This window comes from Gymnoscopelus microlampas (genome assembly GCF_963454915.1).
Source record: "Gymnoscopelus microlampas genome assembly, chromosome: 9".
In the NCBI taxonomy this organism is placed as follows: domain Eukaryota; kingdom Metazoa; phylum Chordata; class Actinopteri; order Myctophiformes; family Myctophidae; genus Gymnoscopelus; species Gymnoscopelus microlampas.
This window is the reverse complement of record NC_139946.1, coordinates 43,729,759-43,754,195: the sequence shown is the minus strand read 5'-3', so window position 1 is coordinate 43,754,195 and position 24,437 is coordinate 43,729,759. Positions and strand designations below refer to the sequence as shown.

Below are 24,437 nucleotides of genomic sequence, written 5' to 3'. Positions count from 1 at the left end.
TAGTACTTTTACTTTTACTCCACTACATCTCAGAGGCAAATGTTGTACTTTTACTCCACTACAACTACAAACTTTAGTTACTAGTTACTTTTCAGATATAAATTATGATATTACAAAACATACATTAACCACTTTAGCCCTATTTTATACGTAGGCTATTTGAAAATAGCCGATCTACAAGCTCACAACGCGTCGCATCGCGGCGCGTTGTGAGCTTGTAGATCTGCTATTTTGAAACATTTTAGCACTTTTACTTTTGGTACTTTAAGTACGTTTTGATACCAATACTTTTGTACTTTTACTCAAGTAAATGTTGAATTCCGGACGTTTACTTCTACATTGCAGTATTGATACTTTCACTTAAGTAAAACATTTGAGTACTTGTTTCACCACTGCACACACACACGCACGCACACGCACACACACACCCCCATGCCACCCCCATCTATAGAGCGTCGCAGTTCCCGCCCACTTCCAGTTGCCGGAAGTAAATACTCAATGCATTTTTCCCATTGACTTTTCCGAAAATATTTATATAAATTAATTTAAGCCAAGAATCAAGCTATCCAGGATGCTGGTGAATCATGACCATAAAACGTTTGATTCTGTGAAAAAACTTTTTTGAAAACGGCAAAACAAAGGGTATTTATTAAACATAGTATATCATATCATTAAATATAAAATTTTAAAAAATCACAGAAAAAAAGGTTTTATGGTCATGATTCACCAGCATCCTGGATGGCTTGATTCTAGGCTTAAATTCATTGATATAAATATTTTTGGAAAAGTCAATGGGAAAAATGCATTGAGTATTTACTTCCGGCACCCGGATTCTGTGCAACTGCGATGCTCTATAGCATCCTCCATCTTTATCTGCACAACAGGAAACACCTCCGCATAGAGGGGGAGGGATCGAGGGTTTTGCTGACGCAGCTCAATGGTCAGAGGAAGCATCATCAGACATCAGTCACCCAAGTGATTCATTCATCGTCTAATAGATTCAGCTCAACTAAATGTACACAAAACTTATCATCTGGTGCAAACGAAAAACACACACTATATAATCTTTGTAAATTATTGTCAGTCTTTTTTTTCTTCTTCTTCTTCTTCTCTTGGCTGACAGTCAAGTGCCTAGTGGTCAGTGTGTGAGGGGAGAGGGGGGATGGCTGCCATTGTGGAACTATGGCATGGCATCGGTTTTGTTCTGTATATCCTGTGTCCGAGATGAGGCATCTCTGTGTCCATCTCTGTGCCACCACGTGAGTTGACCCTACTTTTTTTGTTGTTATTGTCACAAGAGGGGGTTGAGGGAGAGGGGGGGGCATGTGCGCTCTCCCCCTCTCTCCTGAAGGACCCCCCCCCAAAAAAAACATTCCAGTTAAGGTTTTATCCATGCTCTGTGTCCCGCCGCAACAACGCTCCGTTTGCGTTTTTCATTCATCCCTTGTTGGCATCAGCAGCAGCAAGGTTTTCCATAAGGGTTCTATACATGTCTGAGCGGAGAAACCGCGGATACGAGTCCCTCTCCATCAGCCCGTAGACGATCTTCTGAGCGTCGTCGAAACAGAGTAACGTGGGGGTCTTGATGCTCCTCTTGATCTCCTCTCGGGTGGGGTGGTCAATGTTGATCTGAAACGAGATTGACAGAGAGGAATTAGAGGAGTCACGACTTAACAAAACTTTTTTTAAATATTTTATAGCACACAAACATTTGCTCGAACAGTTTACAGTTTGTTTCAATTAGTATATCTAATTCAGTAGTAGTACGTCGCTGAACAATGTGTAATAATAGAGCCCGTATGTGTGAGAGAGGGGCCAAAAGCAGTACCCTGCATATTTGTGAGCTGTGATTTTAAAGGTGTAGTTCACCCCAAAAAAGGACTTATTTTCAATCAATTACACACCCCATGAAGCCTTGAATTCATGGAGGTCTGTTTTTGTCGCATTCCTATAAGCCAATAATTTGATTGGCTAATATCTCCGGTAGGAGACTCAAAGTTGACAATTTGAGCCCATCCTACCGGAGCCGCCACCGGTCATCAAATTATTGGCTTAGGAATGCGACAAAAACTAAATAATCTCCATTAATTCAAGTCTCCATGGGATGTGTAATCGATAGAGAAAGAAAAAGTCATTTTGGGGGTGGACTATCCCTTTAACATGATGAGATAGTAATGTCAAAGTTACCTCTTTTGGAGATTCTGGCTTGATGAATTGCTCATATATCTTCTTGGCCCTTGAAGACATTCTGAACGAAGACTTGATTTTCTTGTAGTCTTCACAGGTGAGCCAGAATTCAATGTTCTCGTCACTGAATTCCGATTTCAGAAAGCTGCGGAAAGTTGCCAGTCCATCTGAAGTTATTGTGGAAAAAGAACTGTTAGAATCATATAACAAGTCACATTATATGACAAGTCACGTTGAGATTTATTTTATTAAAGAGCACATATTGTATTCTTTTAAAACAGGTATTCTCATTACTTTTGAGTGTTTCCATTCCCTGGGAGAAAAAGCAACCTACATTTAGAGTCCAGAAGCCTTTCCAGTGACTGTGACCATTGTTGGGTATCTTCTAAACTTAGCCTGCTGGGAGAGAGAATGCAAGTGTGATTACTTAACCAGAATCAAATTTGGGGTAAAATAAAACCAGCCATCTAATGTGATGTGAGGATGCAGAAACTAGCCTAATCAAGAATATATTACTGACGTATTTATCAAATTCCTTAAAAAAAAAAAAGTCAAGTCTTTGGGTATGTCTGCAAGTGCACGCTCCGGTGCCAAAGCAAACATGGTGTCCCCAGTTCATTTGAATCCTCTCAAAATGCCATAGATGGAAATGATAGGAGCGGGCTATTTTAACACTGAAATGTATGCAAAACACTCAATAAGTCCTCCTTACCTCTCAGAGCCTGACGAGTGCGAGAACATGCACTGGAGTCGGCACATAAAGTTCTTCCCACTGTGTAAGAGATAAGAATGACAGCATGAGGTATATTGATATCCATCCTGGATTTACTGTACTGTATATTGAGTTTCAAAGTGGGAGAGACGTCAAAAGTATGTCAGGAATCTTAGCAATTAGGAAAAGATTATGTGGCAAAAATAAAGTTAGATACCGACTGCATTCATAGTCTTTTTCAGAGGATATTAATATCAAGCATCCATATTAGCCAGTCGCTTTATTTCTGGAGTATACTGCACATCCATGTTAATGGTGAATTGACTTTGTGTCTAGTATGTGTGCAGATCATGTCTTTGCATGCTGGGCTTGTTTCTCAATGACATCAGATGAACCAATTCTTGCCGGAACATTCTCAACAGTATACTGTAGATGAACAGACGTTTTAAACTAGAGTGGAACACGATACGACGTCGTCACGAAAAAGTACCACGAGTTCCAGCAACACTGTTTACCGTATTGTAACCGCTTGCTGCTGGCATATCTCAAGTGTTAAATGTTATTTAAACTCTCACTCACATGTTCTTGTTTCTGTTCCTGTCATCTCTATCCATGATGAAGTGCTGTGTGTTGTTGAGTGGCGGTGGTGGTGGTGGTGGGGCGACGATTATTAGGCTGTGCATTGTTTTGTTAAGAAGTCCACACACTCTTCAGGCTCCTGGTCCTGTTCATACTGCGGTAGAGAGAAGGCTGAGAGAGACACTCAGGAGGGTTCCCCCTGTGACAGGAGCTTTTTATACCTCTTGGTTCCTCTTGTTGCTAAGAGGCCAGCTAGTGGCATACATCACCAAATGCTCTAGCCCAGCCCAACGAGAGGAGTGCTGCTGCAGTTAGAGAGAGAGAGAGAGAGAGAGAGAGAGAGAGAGAGAGAGAGAGAGAGAGAGAGAGAGAGAGAGAGAGAGAGAGAGAGAGAGAGAGGAAGCCCCCCTTCCTAAACCTCCCTCCTTGTACTTTTCCTCTCCCTCCTGCTTCCCTGTTAAGAAACAACAACTCATACACACAGTATAACCCCCCCTCCCCCCTCCCCCTGCTCTTTCACTCCCTATTATGTCTCTAGATCCCTCTCTCTCTCTCTCTCTCTCTCTCTCTCTTTGCCCTGCTCCCTTCATTCCTCCCCTAGCTCTCTCGCCCTCCTCCTCTCTGTCAGGCCGGACAAGCCAAATGCACACGGTGCTGCTTCTAAGTTGTGTTTGGCTATAGATTCATAGCTGCTGTTATTCAAATTGTGTTTAATTTGGGAGCGCGGATGCAAATCGTGCCGGTAACGGTGAACGTGATACGCAAATTGTGACCTTTGCTGTGACTTTTTTGGTATATAGGCCTCTCGGACGTAATTTGTCGAAGGCTCGCAGAACATTACTCTTTACTGTACACTATATTGTTCCTCCACCATTCCTTAGCGTTCTCGCTTTGTGACAAAAAGGGAAACCACAATTGCGACACTTCGTTGCGGCTCTACAGGAAGTTAGCAAGATTGTCAGGATATAACATTGTGACCATTCCCTTGTTTCAGCCATTACTTTATTGCCCAATGACGCCCACATATACTGTGTGTGTGTGTGTGTGTGTGTGTGTGTGTGTGTGTGTGTGTGTGTGTGTGTGTGTGTGTGTGTGTGTGTGTGTGTGTGTGTGTGTGTGTGTGTGTGTGTGTGTGTGTGTGTGTGTGTGTGTGTGTGTGTGTGTGTGTGTGTGTGTGTGACTGACTGTGTGTGACTGTGTGTGTGTGTGTGTGTGTGTGAGCATGCGCGTGTGTGAAAGAGAGAGAGGAATAGAAAGAAAGACACTCCTGCATGTAATCTTCGATAGCTGTTTGTGTAATTACACAGAAGAGGTTTTCATGTGCTATGAAAGTGAAGGCCAATAACAGAGGTCAGATTGGCCCGGTGAACAGTTCACAATATGACACTACTTTGTGTGAGACCATTGTGACTTATAGTGCTTTTCTTAGTACCCAAAGTCGCTTTACAAAACAAATCAAAATAAACAACTTCATTAGGAGCGAAAAGGTTAAAAGGCTAAAAACTTTAAGCTAAGACTAAGAAGCAGAAGGGGAGAGTTTTGAGGTTTGAGTTACCTCAAGGCGGGGAAAGCAAGTCTGAAAAGGTGGGTTTTGAGGGAGGCTTTGAACACGGCAAGAATGCCGGGTTCAACACCCCAAAAAGGGTTCCCGGATTGAAAGGTGTAGTTACGTATAGCGGTTCCGGGTCTAAATGGGTTAAGTCACCGAACAGACAAATATTGTCAAGGAAACTTGTAGGTACGTGATAAGCCCACATAAGTTGTATCAAATGAGCACTAATATTAGCCGTTCCTCCCCCGAAGGCTGACCTGTGATCTGTTTTGCATAGTTTCCAGAGTAAATCAAGCTTAGGTTTGAGGAATAGGAGACGGGAGATTAGTCAGCAACTATTTTCTGGTACTTAAACTTCCCTTTAGTGCCCCTGAAGAGCAATAATATCAATACTTTCTTTCTGTTTTTCTTTGGTTACACAATTCTATGCAGCTAAGAACAGAATGAGGTGTGAGGTGAATGAGAAAGAGGTGCAGGTCCCGAGTCAAAAGAATATGGAGTAAAAACACTTATTGGAATAATATCGGCCTTTGCCTTCATCAGAATGTGACTTCTTTTTCATGTCCAGGACCCCCAAATGAATATGTATTAATGTATATTTTGTGTCAGGGGGACTCCCATACAATGGATAAATCTTTTGAAAATATTCCAAATGTTGTGAGCTTGTAGATCGGCTATTTTCGAATATTATCTAGGTTTTAAGTGGTTAAACTATTGCAATATTAACACATTTCACTGGGGGCCCCCTGGAAACCCCTTTAAGGACCCTTGGGGGACCCCGGACCCCACTTTGAGGACCACTGTACAGGCTGGCCTGTCACCCATACAGCCATCGGATTGGCTCCATTGATGTAGCTCTACACGTTTTGACCAAAGACGGACATGAGCAGTGAAGCAGTCCCAAGAGTCACCACACAGTGTGAACTGAACCCCATGAACCCTATCGTCCCTATTCAGGGGCGGTGTGAGCTTGTAGATCGGCTGTTTTTGTTGGAGATTGATGTTGAATTTTGGTTTAACGTTGGGTTATAACTACCAGGATATGACATTAAGACCTGAGGCCTATTCTACAAATGTCTTCTAAATCCTAACAGTTTTCTGAAACACTTACTGTATGTCGCTATAATATCAGTGGTTCTCAAACCTTTTCATGTCAAGGACCCCCACAATTACATCTATTTGGCTGCGGACCCCCATATCCAAATATTTAGTTCCAGGGACCCCCAGAAGCAAAGATTTGAGTTACAAATGTTCGCTTTAAAAATATATATATTCAAAGATTTGCAAATATTGTCATGATTTGTTTTAAATAGCAGATCTACAAGCTCATAGCGCGGCACTCGGTGCCGCGCTGTGAGCTTGTATATCTGTTATTTTTGAATAGCCCAAAGTATAAAATAATGGTTAAAGTGGTTAAAATCTAAAATGACAGATGTTTTTTCCGGTCCTAATAACTTTGATCTGATAGTTATTAATAGTTATCTGATGTATCGAAATGACACTTTTATCAGATAAAACAAATGCAACGTCCTTTCATGCGTCCAGATCTTTGTTTTCGAGACATGTTTCACCATACGATAAGAGTCAATGGAAACGCTACCTCCGGTTTCCTCAGCGTGCTTCAGTGCTCTCTGAGCTCTCTGTGCAGTGGAGCAACACATAGACACGATTGACAATCATTTGCATTCACGTCACACATTACAAAGTGTTCTCTCTGCAACTTTCACATCTCTCATTACCAGTAATGGACAAAGTATAGTACAGGGTGTTCAGTGCCATTGAACACCCTTTACGGCTGTGTGTTGATAAAAAAAAAAAATTGAGCCAATGAAAAGTATTAAAAAGCTCATTTGACAAAACCAGCTAACTCCATTGGATCCTCAAACTTTCTGCTAAACCAGCTAAGTCCACCAGAGTCAGCTGGTTTTGCTGACTCCAGGCTCCACCCACTTTTGACCTCCAACCTCATTGTGAGCTTGGAGGTCCGTTCAGCTGTTCTTATCAATGATGAACAAAACCTCCTGACTCCACTTTTTGTTTTGTTTTTGTCATATCCTAAAAAAAAAGACATTTTGGAGTTAGCTGGTTCCTGCCGGACAGCAGAGAGATACTGAAGTAAATACCCAAGTATTCAAAAGTACAAATCACGATGTACATTATCAATATTTTAACATCAATGCATTGCTGTATTACAATTTTGACTGAAAATAGCAGATTCACAAGCCCAGAACACGTTGCCATATTATCATATATTATAACATGATATATATGATAATATATTTATAATCTATTTAGTGTGGTTCATTCATAATGAGATTTCTATTTCCTATTTTTGTTTGACTCCTGGGACCTACGTTTGGGTCCCAAGAGTCCCGTCCTAGAAATGTTGTGTCAAAAGTACAATAATATTTCTATTTGAAATGTTGCGGGGAGTGAAAGTGGTGAGCTTGCACAAAGAAAAAACAAATACTCCAAAAAGGATTCTTAAGTACAGTACTCAAGTAAATCTACTTATTTACTGTCCACCACTGCTCATTACGGGCGGCAGTGGCTCAGGAGGTATAGAGCAGCGAAATCCCGGGTTCCACCCCCTGGTTCCTCCTGGTAGAAGTCTCCTTGAGCAAGGTCTCAAACCCTAGCTGCTCCCTGTGTGTGATCTGAGAGTGTACAAATGGAACCATTTGGTTCCATTAGTACACCCTCAGAGTTAAATTGACATTGATTTTACAACATAAATTGGGGCGCCAGAGATAGAAATGCCTCTAAATGGGGGTCCGTAGCTTAATGAATGTCAAACTGGGGGTCCTTTGAAATTAAAATGGTTGAGAATCACTGCTAGAGCCGTAAAAATCTTCTCTTATGGGGGTCCCTGGCATATCCTTTCAAATGGGGGTCCGCGGGCTAATAAGTGTCAAGTTGGGGGTTGGGGGTCCTTGACATGAAAAAGTTTTAGAGGGCTGAATGAACCACATTGTTCTAGGAGGTTCGAGGCCACAGTGTATCTGCTACAAGGTTAGAGAAGTTTCAAAAAGGTGATGCAGATAGATACTGTACAAAGCAGAAATGCACCAGATTACTCACTTCCTCTTTTGCTGCCATGGTAACGTCTCTGGGTTTATGAGAAAACATGACAGACTTGTGAGTGAAGCTTATTGCACCATGTGACACCAAGGGTGTGACCTCTGTTCATCATGCCCCAATATGCATGCCTTATAAGGGTTTCACATCTGTGAGATCGGATCACTCTGTAGCCTACTGGAATGGAGTGACGGTATCAAACATAATCCAATCCAATTGAATCGGTCGATTCAGTCAAATCAATTTAGATTACGATTCAAACATTTTAATCCAATTAAATCAAATCGAACCAAGTCACGTCACACCCCTAGTGATGTTTGGTAACAAGGTAACTTCTCATACTGCGAAAAACGTTGACTCATGAAATACTGCTGCTTAAAAACTTCCACATCAGATCAATCACTTTAGCCACTTAAACCCGATATATGCTTCGTTGATTGGGGTCCCCCAGGGGTCTGTACTTGGTCCCTTCCTTTCTCCCCTCTTCATCAAATCTCTTCGCCGAAAACGAGCGAAAGAGATTTGAGTCGCGAGCTTGTCGATTGGCCAATGGTTTAATTGCCTATTATGATATGCCCAGAATAGGGACAATAGGATTCATGTTGTCAAAAATATATATATATACATTATTCAAGTATACAACGGAGTGCATTATGGTCATGTTGCTTTGCTGTTGGGTTTTCCAGTATAAGTTAGTGAATGAGTGAACATCCAAAGTAGCCATACCATCATTTCAACATAGAGCTTATGCTTTTACAGTAGTATGTTAACTTAAATGCTGTCTTTGCATCTTCTGTGTTCATCTTAATGACTTGATTGCTGTACATGTACTGCATTTCTTGCTTTGTTTTGATAAGATGAGCTATGCAGCAAAAAAAGAAGGGAAAGAAAGAGAGTAGATGATATTTAAACAGACTAATCTTAGTTTTTATGCTGACCGATTTTCTTATTAGGTTGTTTTCTACTTCTATTTTAATGTTTAAGTTTGATACTTTCCTATAGCACTGTCGATGAGATGATTCTTCATAAGAAGGGAACACATTCAGGCTGATTTGTCACACATCAGGTTGTCTGATGACTCCAATTCACCGACATGTGTTCTAGGTCAGACTCGGTGTTATTCTTAGATTCTTGGAAAGCCTTTTTAAGGCACAACGTGCAGGAATAAGGCCATTTACAGAATGAGGTCAAGGGTGGCAGTATCTTTTTTTTCCGACTCAGTGACACCCTCGCTGGCTTAGGGAATCATCGCTGCACCTAATTAGTGGAAGACAAGCAGATATGAGACCAAAACAGTTACTGTGCTGGCCGAGCTATGGAAACTCCTTCTCTGAATGATGCCAGCAGTCCTCTAGCTTGCCAACTTTAGTCAGTGTCATAGGGATGGGATAAATATAAACGGTCGTCATGGCATTCTGCATTACTGTATGTAAATACAAATGGCAGTTTTTGAATTGAGGATTTATCCGTGACAATACATTAGGAGGCGTAAATTAATTAAAGCGATTAAGTCATAACGTTATATACCTAGCGCAGTGGTCCGGGACCACCAGTGGTCCGTGAGGGGGTTCCAGGTGGTCCCCAGCTAAATGATGGAGAGTTGGTATACCAAATGGACCCTTATAGATCTTTAACTCTTGAGTGTGTAAAATGAAACCAAATGGACCCTTACAGGTCCATTTGGTTTCATTTTACGCTCTCAAGAGTTAAATTATTGTTAAACATCTGCACTACTTAATTAAATAATTGTTATTTTTGATCAACGTTTGCCTGTTGTCTCTCCTATGGTACCAACATCAATACGGCATGGAATTGTGGACCAAATCGTATCCAACGATAACAAAATATTCTAAGTCTTGGGGTCTGAGAGTCTAAATCTCATCAAATGGTGGTCCGTGGCTCAAATGCCGAATAAATAAAGGACTTGATATAAAAAGGGTTGAAAACCACTGGTGTAAATGAATTAAAGCGATAAAGTCATGAAGTTATATATGTGTGCACATACTTTATATAAAGTGACATACATTTATTATAAAGTTGTGAAGAATGTTGTGAAAAAGCTTTTTTCCAGATTAACTTTTAATCAACATTTCCACAGTCCTTTCATTTTACATTCCTGTTGCCATTTTCTAATTCAATACGCAAGCACACTGCGCCTCATAGTACAGTACTGTATGTTTTTAAATCAGTTACATCATGTATCAAAATCACACTTATCATCAACTCTGCACAATCATCTGCTTCACATTCTTGTTCACATTCTATATCCTCATCTTCTCATAACTTCACTTCTTCAACATTCTTATTGGTCCATTGTAGATCCTATTATTCTAACTCTTTCTTTGCAAAACCCCCCCAAAAAAGGGGAAACAAATGAATAGTCATTTCTGCAATCATAGTACAATTTAGAGGTCAGCAGATTATTGGCTCAAATATTCCATATTTATCAAACTATCAGCTTACTCAGTCAACCCCCAGTTCAAATCTATTTAATTTAGTGTGAAAAACGTAAAACAATGTGAAATAGCAGTCATTTTATGACACCACGTCAACAATTGCAGTAACCCATGACTAAACATGCTCAGAGGTTTTCTCCCTGGTGGACCAAAGGAACTGAAACCATGTCCTGTGATCTCCACAAGACATAGAGGGTTTACAGACAGAAATACCCAAAGAAAAAAAAAACTCAATGGCATTGAATGATAGAGTTTCTCTTAGCTAAATGTACCACAGGGTCCTGTTTTTGCGTCTCAGACTCAGATAAGCATCGGAGCGGAGGAACCTGGTGCAGGAGTCTCTTTCCATCAGCTGATACACGTGTCTCTGGGCATCATCAAAGCACGAGGGGCTGGGTGTCTGCAAAGACTTCTGAATCTTCTCTCGGATATGATGGTCAACGTTGATCTGTGGGGGGACGAGGAAGGAACTTGAAGCACAGGCTAACCAGTCAAACAGTCTATATGTTTACCAGTTATCATTTATGAAATAAGCAGTGGTGGAAAAAGTACTACATTTCTTTACTTAAGTAAAAGTATCAATACTGCAATGTAGAAATAGTCTGTTACAAGTAAAAGTACAAACGTATCGCCATCAAAATATACTCAAAGTATCGAAAGTTAAAGTATTCATTATGCAGAATGTCCCGTTTCATATGGATAAAATGTATTAAATTCTTTTGCAAATAGCAGATCTACAAGCTCACAACGCGTTGCGATGCGACACGTTGTGAGCTTGTAGATCGGCTAGTTTAAATAGGGCTAAAGTGGTTAATGTATGTTTTGTGATAATCAAAATCTACAAAGTAACTAAAATTTTCAAATGATTGTAGTGGAGTAAAAAGTACAATATTTGCCTCTGAGATGGAGTAGAAGTAAATGTATTGAAAATTGGAAATACTCCAGTAAAGTAAAAGTACCTCAAAATTGTAATTGAGTAAATGCAATTAGTTACTTTACACCACTGTAAATAAGCATAAATATCTGGGCTTGTGAGTAGAACCTTGCTGCTTTCAAACCCCAAAGAACGAAAAGCTCCCCCAGTTACCCCAACCAAAGCAACTATTTCCCATTCCCTACTGATTCAGTGGAGCTGAGTGTCTTTTCATGCTGGTGGTTGTACTGGAGTACTGAACTGGCCTCTGAGGCTGGCCAGTACAAGAGTCTTGTCTGTGCAGGGGCGTCACGGCCATTCACTGTGCGTACGACGAGACACCCTCACTCACATAGATCTGTGATTTCATACCCCCCACTTAAAAAAAAAAAAAAAAAGATATACTGTATATATATATTTTTTGATAATAAATCGGTAAAATCAGGCAAAAATAAGAATTAAATAACCTAACCCTAACTCTAAAACCGAAATAAAGTAACCAAAACACGAAAAAAAAACTAACAAAATCCACCCAAAAAACGCAACATTTTGAAAATACAAAATGTGTTTACATTTGACAGTTACAAATGTTTTCCACGATTTTTTGAAAAATAGCAGATCTACAAGCTCATAGCGCGGCACTCGGTGCCGCGCTATGAGCTTGTATATCTGCTATTTTTGAATAGCCAAAGTGTAAAGTAAGGGGTATAGTCCACCGAAAGTCCAATACCCCCCACCTTCTGAGAGCCTGTGACGTCCCTGTGTCTGTGTAAAAAGTCATGCACTTGAATTGTTCCACAAATCATGAAAATATGGATCTGAAACTGACCTCTCGGTGGGCGCTGGGGTGGAGGAACTCTTGGTAGATTTCCTCTGCTTTAGAGGAAAGCCCATCCGTTGAGGAGGGGGACTTTCTGAAGTCTTCACATGCCAGCCAGAACTCGATATTCTCTTCGCTGAACTCTGATTGCAGAAAGGAGCGGAATGCCGATAAACACTCTGTATGGAGAGAGGATTTAGAATGAGGAATGATACATTTAGATAACTATACAGTAATCTTTTATGCAAATGATCATACTTCTGATCATTTGCAATGTTCAATATAATGTACTGTAGTCAGGGTTGCCAGATCTGCTTATTATAATTTCTCGCAAGATTATATTTGAAAATAGCCGATCTACAAGCTCACAACGCGTCGCATCGCTCACAACGCATCGCGACGCGTTGTGAGCTTGTAGATCTGCTATTTTCAAATAGCTGATGTACTGTATATGTTAAAGTGCGCATGTAGCCCATAGTCGCTTGTTTTGGGCTGGTTTTCCTAGACCTGGTTGCTTGTTTCTCTCACAGAATCTGGCAACACTGACTGTAGTGCCAAATCACAAAGTGTTCTGAAGGCAATTTAGGCCTTACAGGCCTGTTCTGTTAGTACAGGTCTTTGTAGAGCACATTATAAGATCACAAAAAAAACAAAAAAACAAACACTAGCAAGCGCTTTGAATGTGTCAAGGAAAAGAAAACTACCCTTCAACCGGAAGAAACCTCGATTAACCACGTAAACCCCATATGGGTAACCGGAGTCCCTCAGGGCTCAATGCTAGTGTCTTTTCGGTTTTCCGTTATTGTGGGTAAAGCTTTCGATGAAAATAGCCGATCGACGCGTCGATCGGCTATTTTCAGCGAAAGCTTTCCCACAATACCGATGCTGGGGTTTAAGTGGTTAATGACCATACAATCAACACAAAGAGTAGTCCTACAGGTCATACATTTTAGCTGTTTATGACACTCATAATAAGATAAGATTCCAAAAGTTTAAAATAAGCACTTTTTTTGTCATCCTAAATGGCTGGTTGAGATGTTTTAACTTTTTTTTTCCTGATTCTTGCCTTGATGTCCAAGCAGCACCTGGCCTAATTACAGGTACAAGATCTGCACACAATCTCCTCTTTGAACTGGTTGAGACACTTGACCACGGCATGCACAGTAATGATTGATTGATTGATTGATTGAATACTTTATTAGCAGTTTGCAACAAAAAAAGCACAGGAAAGTACAGTTCAATACAAGGTCTGCAAAGAACCCAAGAAAGCCTATGGCTTATTTCCATTGGGGTCCTTTGTACTCAATTCATCGAAACATTTAATAACAGACAAATATACAATACTATGCAAAAACATCATATAAACAGTTAGAAATCAAAAAGAAAAATACCGTATGCAAGTAATAATTCAAGTAGCTTCTCTTACTTTTATCCCTTAATAGTCGTTCCAGATTCGGGTGGTGTTTGATGTTATCCCGAGAGCTGTAATGACGACAGAAATAACATTTATTTGACCACATTAAACAAGTCTGAATCTGGGATTTCTTCAACTGGTTGGCTGTATGCAGAACAGCAGTAAGATAGGTTAGGTTTAGAATGATGATATCTAAAGAAAGAGCATCATTTTACACACTGTGTTTAGTAAACAGAGCTCCTTTCACGCTGTTTCACAAATCACAGATGGGGACTTGGCCAAACATAATGGTTCAGTCGTGAGATTGAATTTTTGCTTTATTCCATGCACATGCAGTACCTGATCTTTGAGGAGTAGGTGTCATCCTTTGTTTTATTGAGCAAAACACTCTGAATGTCTCTCTTCTGTGTTTTACGGCTCACAACGATATCATACCTTTAAAACAAGATCAGGGCAACAAGATCGTCACTAACATCAAGAAATATGCATGAACAGACAATAATGTCAAATAACATTAGTTAACAGCTGGCGCGACAGTTTATTTATTGAAACTTTATCCAACGAGATAAAGCACCTATTGTACAATAAAGTGATATGACCCATTATAACAAATACATATACATATTTATATAGACAAATGCATAAATGCAAACGTGTTAATATTGTATCCGTTATTGCCATTATAATTATTGGTATACTTTATCACTTTATCACATAATACTTTGCATTGGCTTACCTTCTAGACTGTCTCCCATTCTTAATTAGATCCTTAAATTCATAGATCAGAATTTTTGAAAACAAAAGTTTGGGCATTTTGACATAGATGGTATAATGCCTTCCACGGAGTTACGAACAGTAACTCTGAATACAGAGCAGTCTCTGAATACAAACCCCTTTTGTCGATGCATTTAACCTGGCAGGCAAGGTGTGCTTATCATGACGCTGAGGGCCTGCTGCTACAGGTTTGATGGAATACCACCGCTATGAGCAGTGACTCATTCACAGTAAAATTCCAACAGCAACGTCTTTGACATTCTGTGATGGCTAGCCAATATGGTTGGGAGAAGAAGAAAAAAAAACGTTTTGTATTGTTGTGAAGTACTCTCTCTCAGTATGTAAATTATATTGTGGTAAACTGTGGCATACCATAATTATTTGTATTATCAATTCTGTAACAACCCTCCTTTGAAACTTGGGTACAAGTACAGGTAAATTTACTGTTGGAATGTAAATTAAATATCAACATTTGCTTTCCATTTAAACCCCATACTTATTTGACAAGATTCCCAAGGACTCCAGGGAGTCCTTGGGAATTATCTTTGCTGAAAATAGCCTACAAGCTACGATCTACAAGCTCACAACACATTGCATTGTGTAGATCAGCTTGTAGATCAGCTATTTTCACATAATGTTCCTCCCAGATAGGGACGCGAGGGTTCCTGTGGATAATTGTGTTCTATCAATCTTAGACAGTGATGTAAAAAGTACTCAAATGTTTTTCTTAAGTAAAAGTATCAATACTGCAATGTAGAAGTACTCTTAAGTAAAAGTCCGGAATTAAAAATGTACTTGAGTAAAAGTACAAAAGTATTGGTATCAAAATGTACTTAAAGTGCCAGAACTAAAAGTACTAACATGTTTGAAAATAGCAGATCTACAAGCTCACAACGCGTTGCGATGCGACGCGTTGTGAGCTCGTAGATCGGCTATTTTCAAATAGCCTAGGTATAATTTAGGGCTAAATTGGTTAATGTATGTTTTATAACGTAATAATTTATATCTGCAAAGTATCTAGTAACTAAAGTTTTCGAATAATTGTACTGGAATAAAAGTACAATATTTGCCTCTGAGATGCAGTGGAGTAGAAGTAAAATAATAGACAATTGGAAATAGTTAAGTAAAGTTCAGTAAAGTAAAAGTTCAGTAAAGTAAAAGTTCTATCAATCTCAGATGTAACTTTCAGATGCTGGATAAGTCATGTTTGGATTGAAACTCATATTCATGTCTGATAAAAAATGCATGCACACACATAGGCTACAGTCCATGCAGCCAAATGAGGGCATTAAGAGTGAGCCAGGAGCTCATGATAGGTTCTGTATCTATTCATATAACATGCCATCTGGTGTCACACATTAATTAATGGCTAATTATACTTCATCAAACAACCGTGTCACTCGACAGAAATAACAGATTTCCAACCGAAAAATGTGTCACGTCACGACTTACTGCCCTCATTCGCCTTCATGTCCGGTACAGTATTATTAAAATGTGTGTGTGCATCAGTTTTTATCACACTTTATGAGTTTCACTTCAAAGAAATGCCTTATCCAGCAAAAAGAGCAGAGAGAGCCAGCTGGTGGAAAAAGTACTCACATTTGTTACTTAAGTATCAATACTGCAATGTAGAAATACTCTGTTACAAGTAAAAGTCCGGAATTCAAAATTTACGTGAGTAAAAGTACAAACATATTGGTATCAAAATGTACTTAAAGTACCAAAAGTAGAAAGTACTCATTATGCAAAATGTCCCATTTCACAAGTTTTCAAATGTATAGACATCTTTTGAAAATAGCAGATCCACAAGCTCACAATGCCTCACGATGCGACGCATTGTGAGCTTGTAGATCTGCTATTTTCAAATGGCCGAAATCTACAGTATGTACTGTAGGGATGAAGTTGTTAATGTAGGTTTTGTAATAATAATCCAAATCTACAAAGTAACTAGTAACTAAAGTTTTCAAATAATTGTAGTGGTGTGAAAAAGTAGTGGAGTAATAAAGTACACAAAGTCATTTTATTGTCTACTCGGCTTTTGGGAGCGCCCCGTACAGTTTCTAAGTTGCTTGATTCAGTATTTAGATATTTGATATTCATTTTATCAGACACGCCCCCTTCCTATACAAACCCATTGAAACTTCAAACTTAATCAGAAACACCTGTCCTTGGTTCTGGTGACTGACATTGTCCTTCTAATACGTGAGGAGACCGTGTTTTTTCAATTACTTTTTTCATTTATTTTTAATATATATTTTTTTAATTGAACAAAAAAAATATGTTTATTTATTTTTTGTGTAGGAAGGGGGGTGTGTCTGATAAAATGAATATCAAATGTCTAAATACTGTATCAAGCGACTTAAAAACTGTTTGGGGTCTCACAAAAGCCTGAGTAGACAATAAAATGACCCCAAAATGTTTTGAAAGTGAAATATCCCTTTACGTACAGTACTGAAGTAAATGTAAATGTTACTTTCCACCACTGGAGAGAGCACAAGGTAAAAACATTCCACCTGGTGTCACGTAGAGTCCACTGGTGTCACAGTGTCATCTGGCGTTGTAGAGAAAGAAGTCATGGTGTATACTGTTGGAGGACCATGTTTACAGTAGCCACAAATAACACTTTTTCACAGTGAAAAAACGGGTTGAAGCACCAACACGTTTACAGAGTTAACGTTAGGGCAGTCCCTTATCAGAACATCTGTGTTCTATTAGAATGCCTCCTGCCTGTAAATGTACTATCTGTATAGCAGTGGTTCTCAGGTTTTTCATGTCAAGGACCACCACATTGCTATGTATTTGATGCAAATTCCCATTTGAAAATGTTTGGTGCCATGGACCCCATACATGTTTATGGGGTATTAATTTTTTTCTTTAATTTTTTTATCCCACGATTTTGCAACCCCATTTTTCCTCACCCAGTGCCAATTGTCTAAGTAATCTTGGGCGCTACACTCCCTCTGCCAGCCTAGGGAGAGCCCAGAGCCGAGCTCATGCCTCCTTCAATGCATGAGAGCTAACAAGCCTTGTGTTTACAATTTTTTATATATATATATATTTTTACATATTATTATTATGTTTTGTTTGAAAATAACAGATCTACAAGCTACGTCGCGACGTGACTCGTTGTGAGCTATATTCAAATAGCTGATTAAAGGGTTAAAGTGGTTAAACTTATTTTTGGAGCTATATTTAAAAAAAAAATCCCCCGGACGCCACTTTGAGAACCATTAATGTATAGTCACAATTGAGCATGTGCACACATGCACACACTTGCGCGCACATGCCCACACACACACTCGTGCGCTTGCGCGCACGTGCCCACACACACACACAAGCATGCGCGCGTACACATACACACACACACCTGCAACAACACATGCTCTTATTTTTAATTGACTTTAGATCTTTTCAGATGTGCCATAGCTCGCTCCAGACATAGACTGAGTTGAAATAGCAATGGAAATTTTATGAAAAGCAAAAGATAATGTTTATCTGCTCGTGGAACCTCTGAAGATTCCCTCAGGGCTGCACTAATGTGTATAGTCTAGTGGTGTGTTTGTGGTTGGGGTGACTGCAGAAAACAACAGGAGAAGAGAGGGTCTATGTGAAACTTTTCCACACCGAATGCTACACGTGCACTGCAGCAAGCTAGCTAAGTACTGCAGTACCTACAATGTACTGTAGTACACTGCAGTGGTTCTCAACCTTTTCAGGCCACGACCCCCCAAAATATTCATATTCAAACTGGGGACCCCCCCCCCCACCCTGACAAGCACTTGGAATTGTAGGAGTTGAGACATTACATTTAGTTTGAGTCGGTTCCACAGATAAATATTGTGAGCTTGTAGATCGGCTATTTTCACATTTTATCTTATATTATTTGACAATTTGGCCAATGTTTGACCAGTTTTTATAGTATAGTTTGTTGATTACTTTTGATGCAGTAATGGTCTCTTTCTTTTGTCTTTTTTTTAGGTATTAAAAAGGTCTTAAAAGTCCTTAAATCGTCACTTCACTGTCCTCTGGGGATCCCCCCAAAATCATGTGGGGACCCCCCTGGGGGGTCCCGACCCACAGGTTGAGAACCACTGTAGTACCACGTCAAAAAAGTTGAACACAATTGAGTAGTGTATTAACACGTTAGGACATTCACTACACTTCTATAAAGGCACTGACTGTGGCATCAATGCATTGCGATAACATTTATAAGGCATCCGTAAGTACAGCAGGAACATGCGTTGTGATTTATTTATGCACTCAGACCGGTGCTAATCGCTTAACTATCGCTCATCAAAACTTATCACATCATCAATGTCTTTATAGCAAAGGTGCTTAATGTCCTGTATACATGCTGGCGTCCATATGTTGTTGTGCTGGCGCTCTAATCTCAGGAGGATTTGCTTGGAAAGCAACTGCACTGCAAAAACTGAATGGCAATAGCTGGATGGTGGTTTCCATCTGCAGTACACTGTGTGTATACACAGTAAAATCATGTGTTCGTTTCACTTTGCGGACATAAATATGGACAATTGTCTATTTCTACATTTCCAAAGTTAACAACTTGTATTCTAGGATGAACATTAGACAAACATAGCCGATCTACAACCTCACAACATGTCACACTGCAACTCGTTGTGAGAGAGATGCAAAGAGATTTGGGTGTAGAGTGAATTAGCAGAGTATCTAATATAGAGCCATGAGGGACATGAGTTTACTGCGTGAAATTGACTACAACAATGTACACATTACTACTTCAAATGGATCCAATATAGAAAGGGTTGCTGAATACAAGTACCTTGGAGTCTGGCTTTATGACAAATCCACATTTAAATGCCATTATAGACAATCTTGCCTGTAAACTAAAGGCAAAAGATTGCCTTTTTTTTTTTTTTTTACAGGAACAGAGCTAGTTTCCCAATGGCATGTAGGAAAAGGACACAGTCTTTCTTTCTGTTTGGACTATGGAGATGTCATTTATGGGAATGCTGCTCCTTTCCTCAAGCCCTTATATACAGTTTATGATTCTGCTCTGCGCTTTATATCTGGTGAACATTATAGGACTCATCACTGCATCCTGTATGATAGAGTAGGTTGGCCTTCCTTGGTCGACAGGCGAAACTGATGCCTGTTTATTTTTTAAGGCAGTTGATGGGACTTTACCACTGTATATGAAATCTCTGCTGGAATGGAATCCTGTAACACATAAGACACGCTCCAATGACTGGCTCACGCTAAAGGTCCCCAAAGTAAAGGCTGAAATGGGGAAAACAGCCTTTTGTTTTAGTGCCCCAACCACTTGGAATGACCTACTGTACAGCTTAAACTAAAGATCTGTTCTCCTATATCATACGTTCAATTTAAATCTTTGATTGCAGACCTACCCACTTAATGTCTGCAACTGCTTTTAAACTTGTGTTTAAGATAGGGGAAAGTTTTTTTTTAGTTTTATCATACTTTTTACTTTACTTTATTTGTTTATTTAGACGGGACAGAGCATATTAATGAACGTCACATGAACGTAAATACACCGGATTTAGCAAAGATGCTAATTTTCATCCGCAGTCCTCACACAAAACATAAAATCAGAAAAAATGACAAACGGTGGAATACATTTACATAACATTAAATAGCCTAAAAATAAACCTAAAACATGATCACAAATGGTTGCAGCTTTGGTTTTCAAGCAACCATCTTTTCACATTGAATTTAAAAGATGGAAATGTAGCACAATCCCTTATACGTAGAGGAAGGCCATTCCATGCTACACAACCCTGTACTGAGAGGACATTTTGACCGAAAGTTGTTTGCCGGTGCGGCACTTCACAATCTCCTCGAGTGGTTGCTCTGGTACTGATTCCTCTTTCAGGCTTCCTTTTAATGAATTCACTTAGGGGGGGCGGGCACAGACCATGTAGGGTCTTGTATATGACCCCCACCTGTTTGAACCTTTTCAAATTGTTGAAGCAAAAAAAATTGAGCCTCCTGAGTATGTTACAATGATGATAAGAGTGAGGCTTCCTGTCAAACACTTTGAGCGCACTTTTGTAGAGCTGTTGAATTAAGCAATATTACACGAGAGGGTGTGCTTTACCGTCATTATTGGCACGCCAGTGATGCGGTCAGGAACGAGGCGAAGCCGAGTTCCGCCAGCATCACTGAAGTGCCAATAATGTAAGGTAAAGCACACCCTCGAGTGTAATATTGCGATTATACAACAGTTACCAACAAAACACATCCAAATGTATTCATATTGTGGGGCAATTAATAATAAAAATGTTTCGCTATTGTCCGTTTCCCTGTAAAGAGAAGAGTTTTTGACTGAGAGACATTAAATAGTCCCTGTAGCAGTGCTTTGAGTTTGAGGCACCGTCTCATCAACACAGCTGAGCTATCAATGCTTGCGCAGTGGAATGAATTCCAGTAGGCTATATGCTCCGTCGTACGACCGTGTCACGCGGCCAAAATAACTGATCTACAAGCTGACAACGTTGTTTTCCTACCGTGGGACAGAGTGACTTCACAGCACAGCTGTGCCATATAATGGTCTAATCAGCTGCGGACTGGACTGCACTGCGGAGTGATTTATTAATGTGATTAGGCCCGTGCTATGATGCTGGTTTGAAGCACGGCTAGAAAGCTATTTCAACCAATCAGATTGCTTGGTCGGAACTACCTGTTGTATAATGGGTTTTAGAATCGTCACGCCTGTGCAAGACCAGTTTGTAAAACAGTATTCAATGTGTGATAGGATCATACAGCGAAGATACGATCTGGCAGCTCCAACTGTCAGGAAGGGTCTACTCTAATTTGTTTAAACTTTTGAAGGTTGATCATCATTGATGTGAATATTGATGTGAATATGAAATTGTGCTGTGATGTATCTCGACGACACTGCAAATGAGGGCAACCTCAATGTCTTTCGAGAATAGCTAATGGTTTGAATAAATGAACTGTGTACAGTAGGCTAAGACAACAGGACAGATGCAGCGCTGTCGCCTCACAGCTAGAAGGTCCTGGGTTCGATTCCCGCCAGGGACGCTGTGGGCGCTGGGGGCGTGTTCTCTCCTCCACGTCATCGGCGCCCATACCCTAGGTGGGGTTGGTGAAAGGGCCTACTCTGTGTGGAGTTTGCATGTACTCCCCGTGTCTCCTAGGGTAGTTAATACCCTCACAAAAACATGTAGTAATCCTGGTCACTATACTGCCTCCCCCTGGTCAGCCGGGGCGCCTGATGGAGGAGAAGGGAACTGGTTGGAATAACGTGTTCCTTCCACGCGCTATGTCCAACCAGGGAATCTCCCCCCTGTCGGGTGATAAGAAGCGGCCTGCTTGCTCCTCATGCATTGAAGGAGGCATGAGCTTCAGCTTGGGCTCTCCCTAGGCTGGCAGAGGGTAGGTAGTGCCCAGGATTACATAGGCAATTGGCACTGGGTGAAAAAATGTGGGTTACAAAATCGTGGGATAAAAATTATAAAAAAAAAAAAAAAAAAAAAAAAAAACAGGACAGATGCAGAGACTGCGAGAGGTGGCATTTACAATTTATAATATAGTATTGTATAGGATACATGCAGGTTAGATGCTGGTTATAGTGGACTTCAACTCACATGAACCTATAGTGTCCCCACAGTAGGTGAACATTCGGCAAAAATAACAGAGGTGTAGAGGGAAAGGAGGGGGGCCAAGTACAGACCCCTGGCGAACCCCAGTCAATAGGATATAGGTGGATAAGAGCAATACTCTTCATTTGTAAATGTTTCCATCTCACTCAGGTTGAGTACCTTCAATGAATAGAGGTGTGTCTTGTTGAAATGGATCTGAGAAAGAAGGAATAGCTGAGTCATGAGTTATCTGTTTCTGATAGCAGTGGGAAAATAGCTGATGATAGTAACCGCTGATACTAGAAGTATCACTTCAGAGAAACTTTTCTTTTCTTTACTTATTTATTGTATAATAAAAGCCGGGGCTATTATTTGCAGTTTCTTCATCCTAATTTGGGTCCGCCCGGGTTATTATTTGCAGTTTCTTCAGCCTAATTGGAGCTATATCAAACAATGGCCGATGCAAAAAATAAATAAAAGCCTGCTGCAAATAGCCGCCTGGTTCCTTCTAAACGATTTGCAATTTCTTTTCAGAACAAATAAATACAAAAAATAGCAGCTCTACAAGCTAGTAGCGTAAAGATGAGCTTCTATATCTGCTATTTTTGAATAGCTCAAAGTATAAAATAATGGTTATAGCAAAAACATCTAAAATGACACACGTTACCGGCTTGAATGGATTAAGGCCATCTCCACAAATTAACATTTAGGCTACATAATGTTTGCTGATTAACTCATTATGTTAATTCCGCCTGATTTGCATGCTGTTTGTGATGACATGAAGGAGGATGTGCGTTATAATGACGACTGTTGATTGAGAGATTGAAGAGGATAGGCAGCAGTCTCTACTGTATGCTGTATTCATGAATGGCATGTACTGGTGACAGACAGGCTCTGTTCTGTGCTGGCAGGAAGACAAAAAAAACATTGATGTCATCGCAGTGAGATCAGAAAATGTCTTCCTACTGACACAGTTGTTCAACAACTCAATGAGATACTGTGCAGATATCTGATATGGGTTGCAGAAACTGCATTGTATTGCAGAAACTGCATTGTATTTGTTTAAGTCATTGTTTGTGAATTATCATGTCGGTTCATTGTTCATGTCAAATGAAATGTAAGTGTCCTGTAAGTCCATATGGACTGGGTTCCGTGGAAGCATGACACTTTAATAAAGACAAATCATCATCAGCATCATTTTGATAGTTAGGATTATTTGACCAAATAATCTGTTGCTGTTTTTAGATTATTAGACCTGTAAGCATTGATGACATTTTGATATGAATCAAAAGCATCCGCAGTTTTTTGGACTGGCTTTTTTTAAGCACCACATTAAAAGGTGGGGCTGTTACCTTACACTTTGGATATTTCACAACAGCCTACGTTGCCTGTCATACCAGAGGTACTGACACGGTTGCCTACAGTAGCCTACTATGTGTTTGGGCACACGTACACACACACAATAGTAGTAATAGTATCTGCACACATGATTGGCATTGTTGTGTAAAATCAGCAACTTCACTCATACCAGGGTGTGATACAGTAGTTACTCTCAAGCCTGATTCACACTTAGTTGTGTGCCGGTGTGAAAATAGCAGATCTACATTAGCTTGTAAATCAGCTATTGGGATGTTACGTAGGAAAGAGGCAAACATTGTGAAAATAGCCGATCTAGTAGTTTGGCTATTTTCACAATATTTATCTGTGGAACCGAGTCAATCAATCTAAATGTAATGCCTACACTTCCAAGACAGTGTTTGTCAGGGTGGGGGGGTCCCCAGTTCATATATGATTATTTTGGGGGGTCGCGGCACTGAAAAGTTTGGGACCCCTTGCCATAGACTGACACTGAGGCCCTGGACATGAGGCTGAGAATCACAGCTTCTGCAGAAATCCAATTATCTCACACCCAGAGTTTCTCTATATGTCATCTGATTAGTCTAGTGCTACTGAAGCCTAGGTTACACAAAGGGCTAATACCAGGAGAATGCTCTTTATGGGAGAGCAATTATAAATCTAATTTGGTGAGGGGGGGGGAGATGGAAGGAAAGACATACAGACTGACAGCTAGAGAGGAGAAGAGGAGGAAAGAGATTGGGAAACAGCAGGAGAGGAAGATAGAGGCCATGTGACAGACAGCCATGCAATGGAGAGATAGGCTATTTATAGTAGTCTTGAGATACACACATACACACGCACACACACACACACACACACACACACACACACACACACACACACACACACACACACACACACACACACACACACACACACACACACACACACACACACACACACACACACACACACACACACACACACACATTGATTCATTGATTGGTTGATTG

General features: G+C 40.1%; 1 protein-coding gene across 1 annotated transcript; it reads right to left on the bottom strand.

The window, feature by feature from the left end:
- Positions 1–880: 880 nt before the first annotated feature.
- Positions 881–14,587, bottom strand: LOC311051543 (uncharacterized protein). The gene is made up of 10 exons (XM_084066118.1): positions 14,448–14,587; positions 14,051–14,146; positions 13,724–13,779; positions 12,307–12,476; positions 10,837–11,012; positions 3,479–3,574; positions 2,900–2,959; positions 2,522–2,586; positions 2,188–2,354; positions 881–1,629 (listed from the first exon to the last, which is right to left on the bottom strand). Exons 1-10 carry the CDS (start codon positions 14,522–14,524, stop codon positions 1,438–1,440), a joined length of 1,155 nt encoding a protein of 384 aa, XP_083922244.1. The 5' UTR covers positions 14,525–14,587; the 3' UTR covers positions 881–1,437.
- Positions 14,588–24,437: the final 9,850 nt, after the last annotated feature.

Excerpts from the sequence above, each read along its gene's own strand:
- LOC311051543 (XM_084066118.1), bottom strand. The coding sequence starts at position 14,524 with ATGCCCAAACTTTTGTTTTCAAAAATTCTGATCTATGAATTTAAGGAT. Across the intron at positions 13,780-14,050 it reads ACCTACTCCTCAAAGATCAG|CTCTCGGGATAACATCAAAC; the intron begins GTACTGCATGTG and ends TCGTCATTACAG. Across the intron at positions 2,960-3,478 it reads AGGAACAGAAACAAGAACAT|TGGGAAGAACTTTATGTGCC; the intron begins GTGAGTGAGAGT and ends TCTCTTACACAG.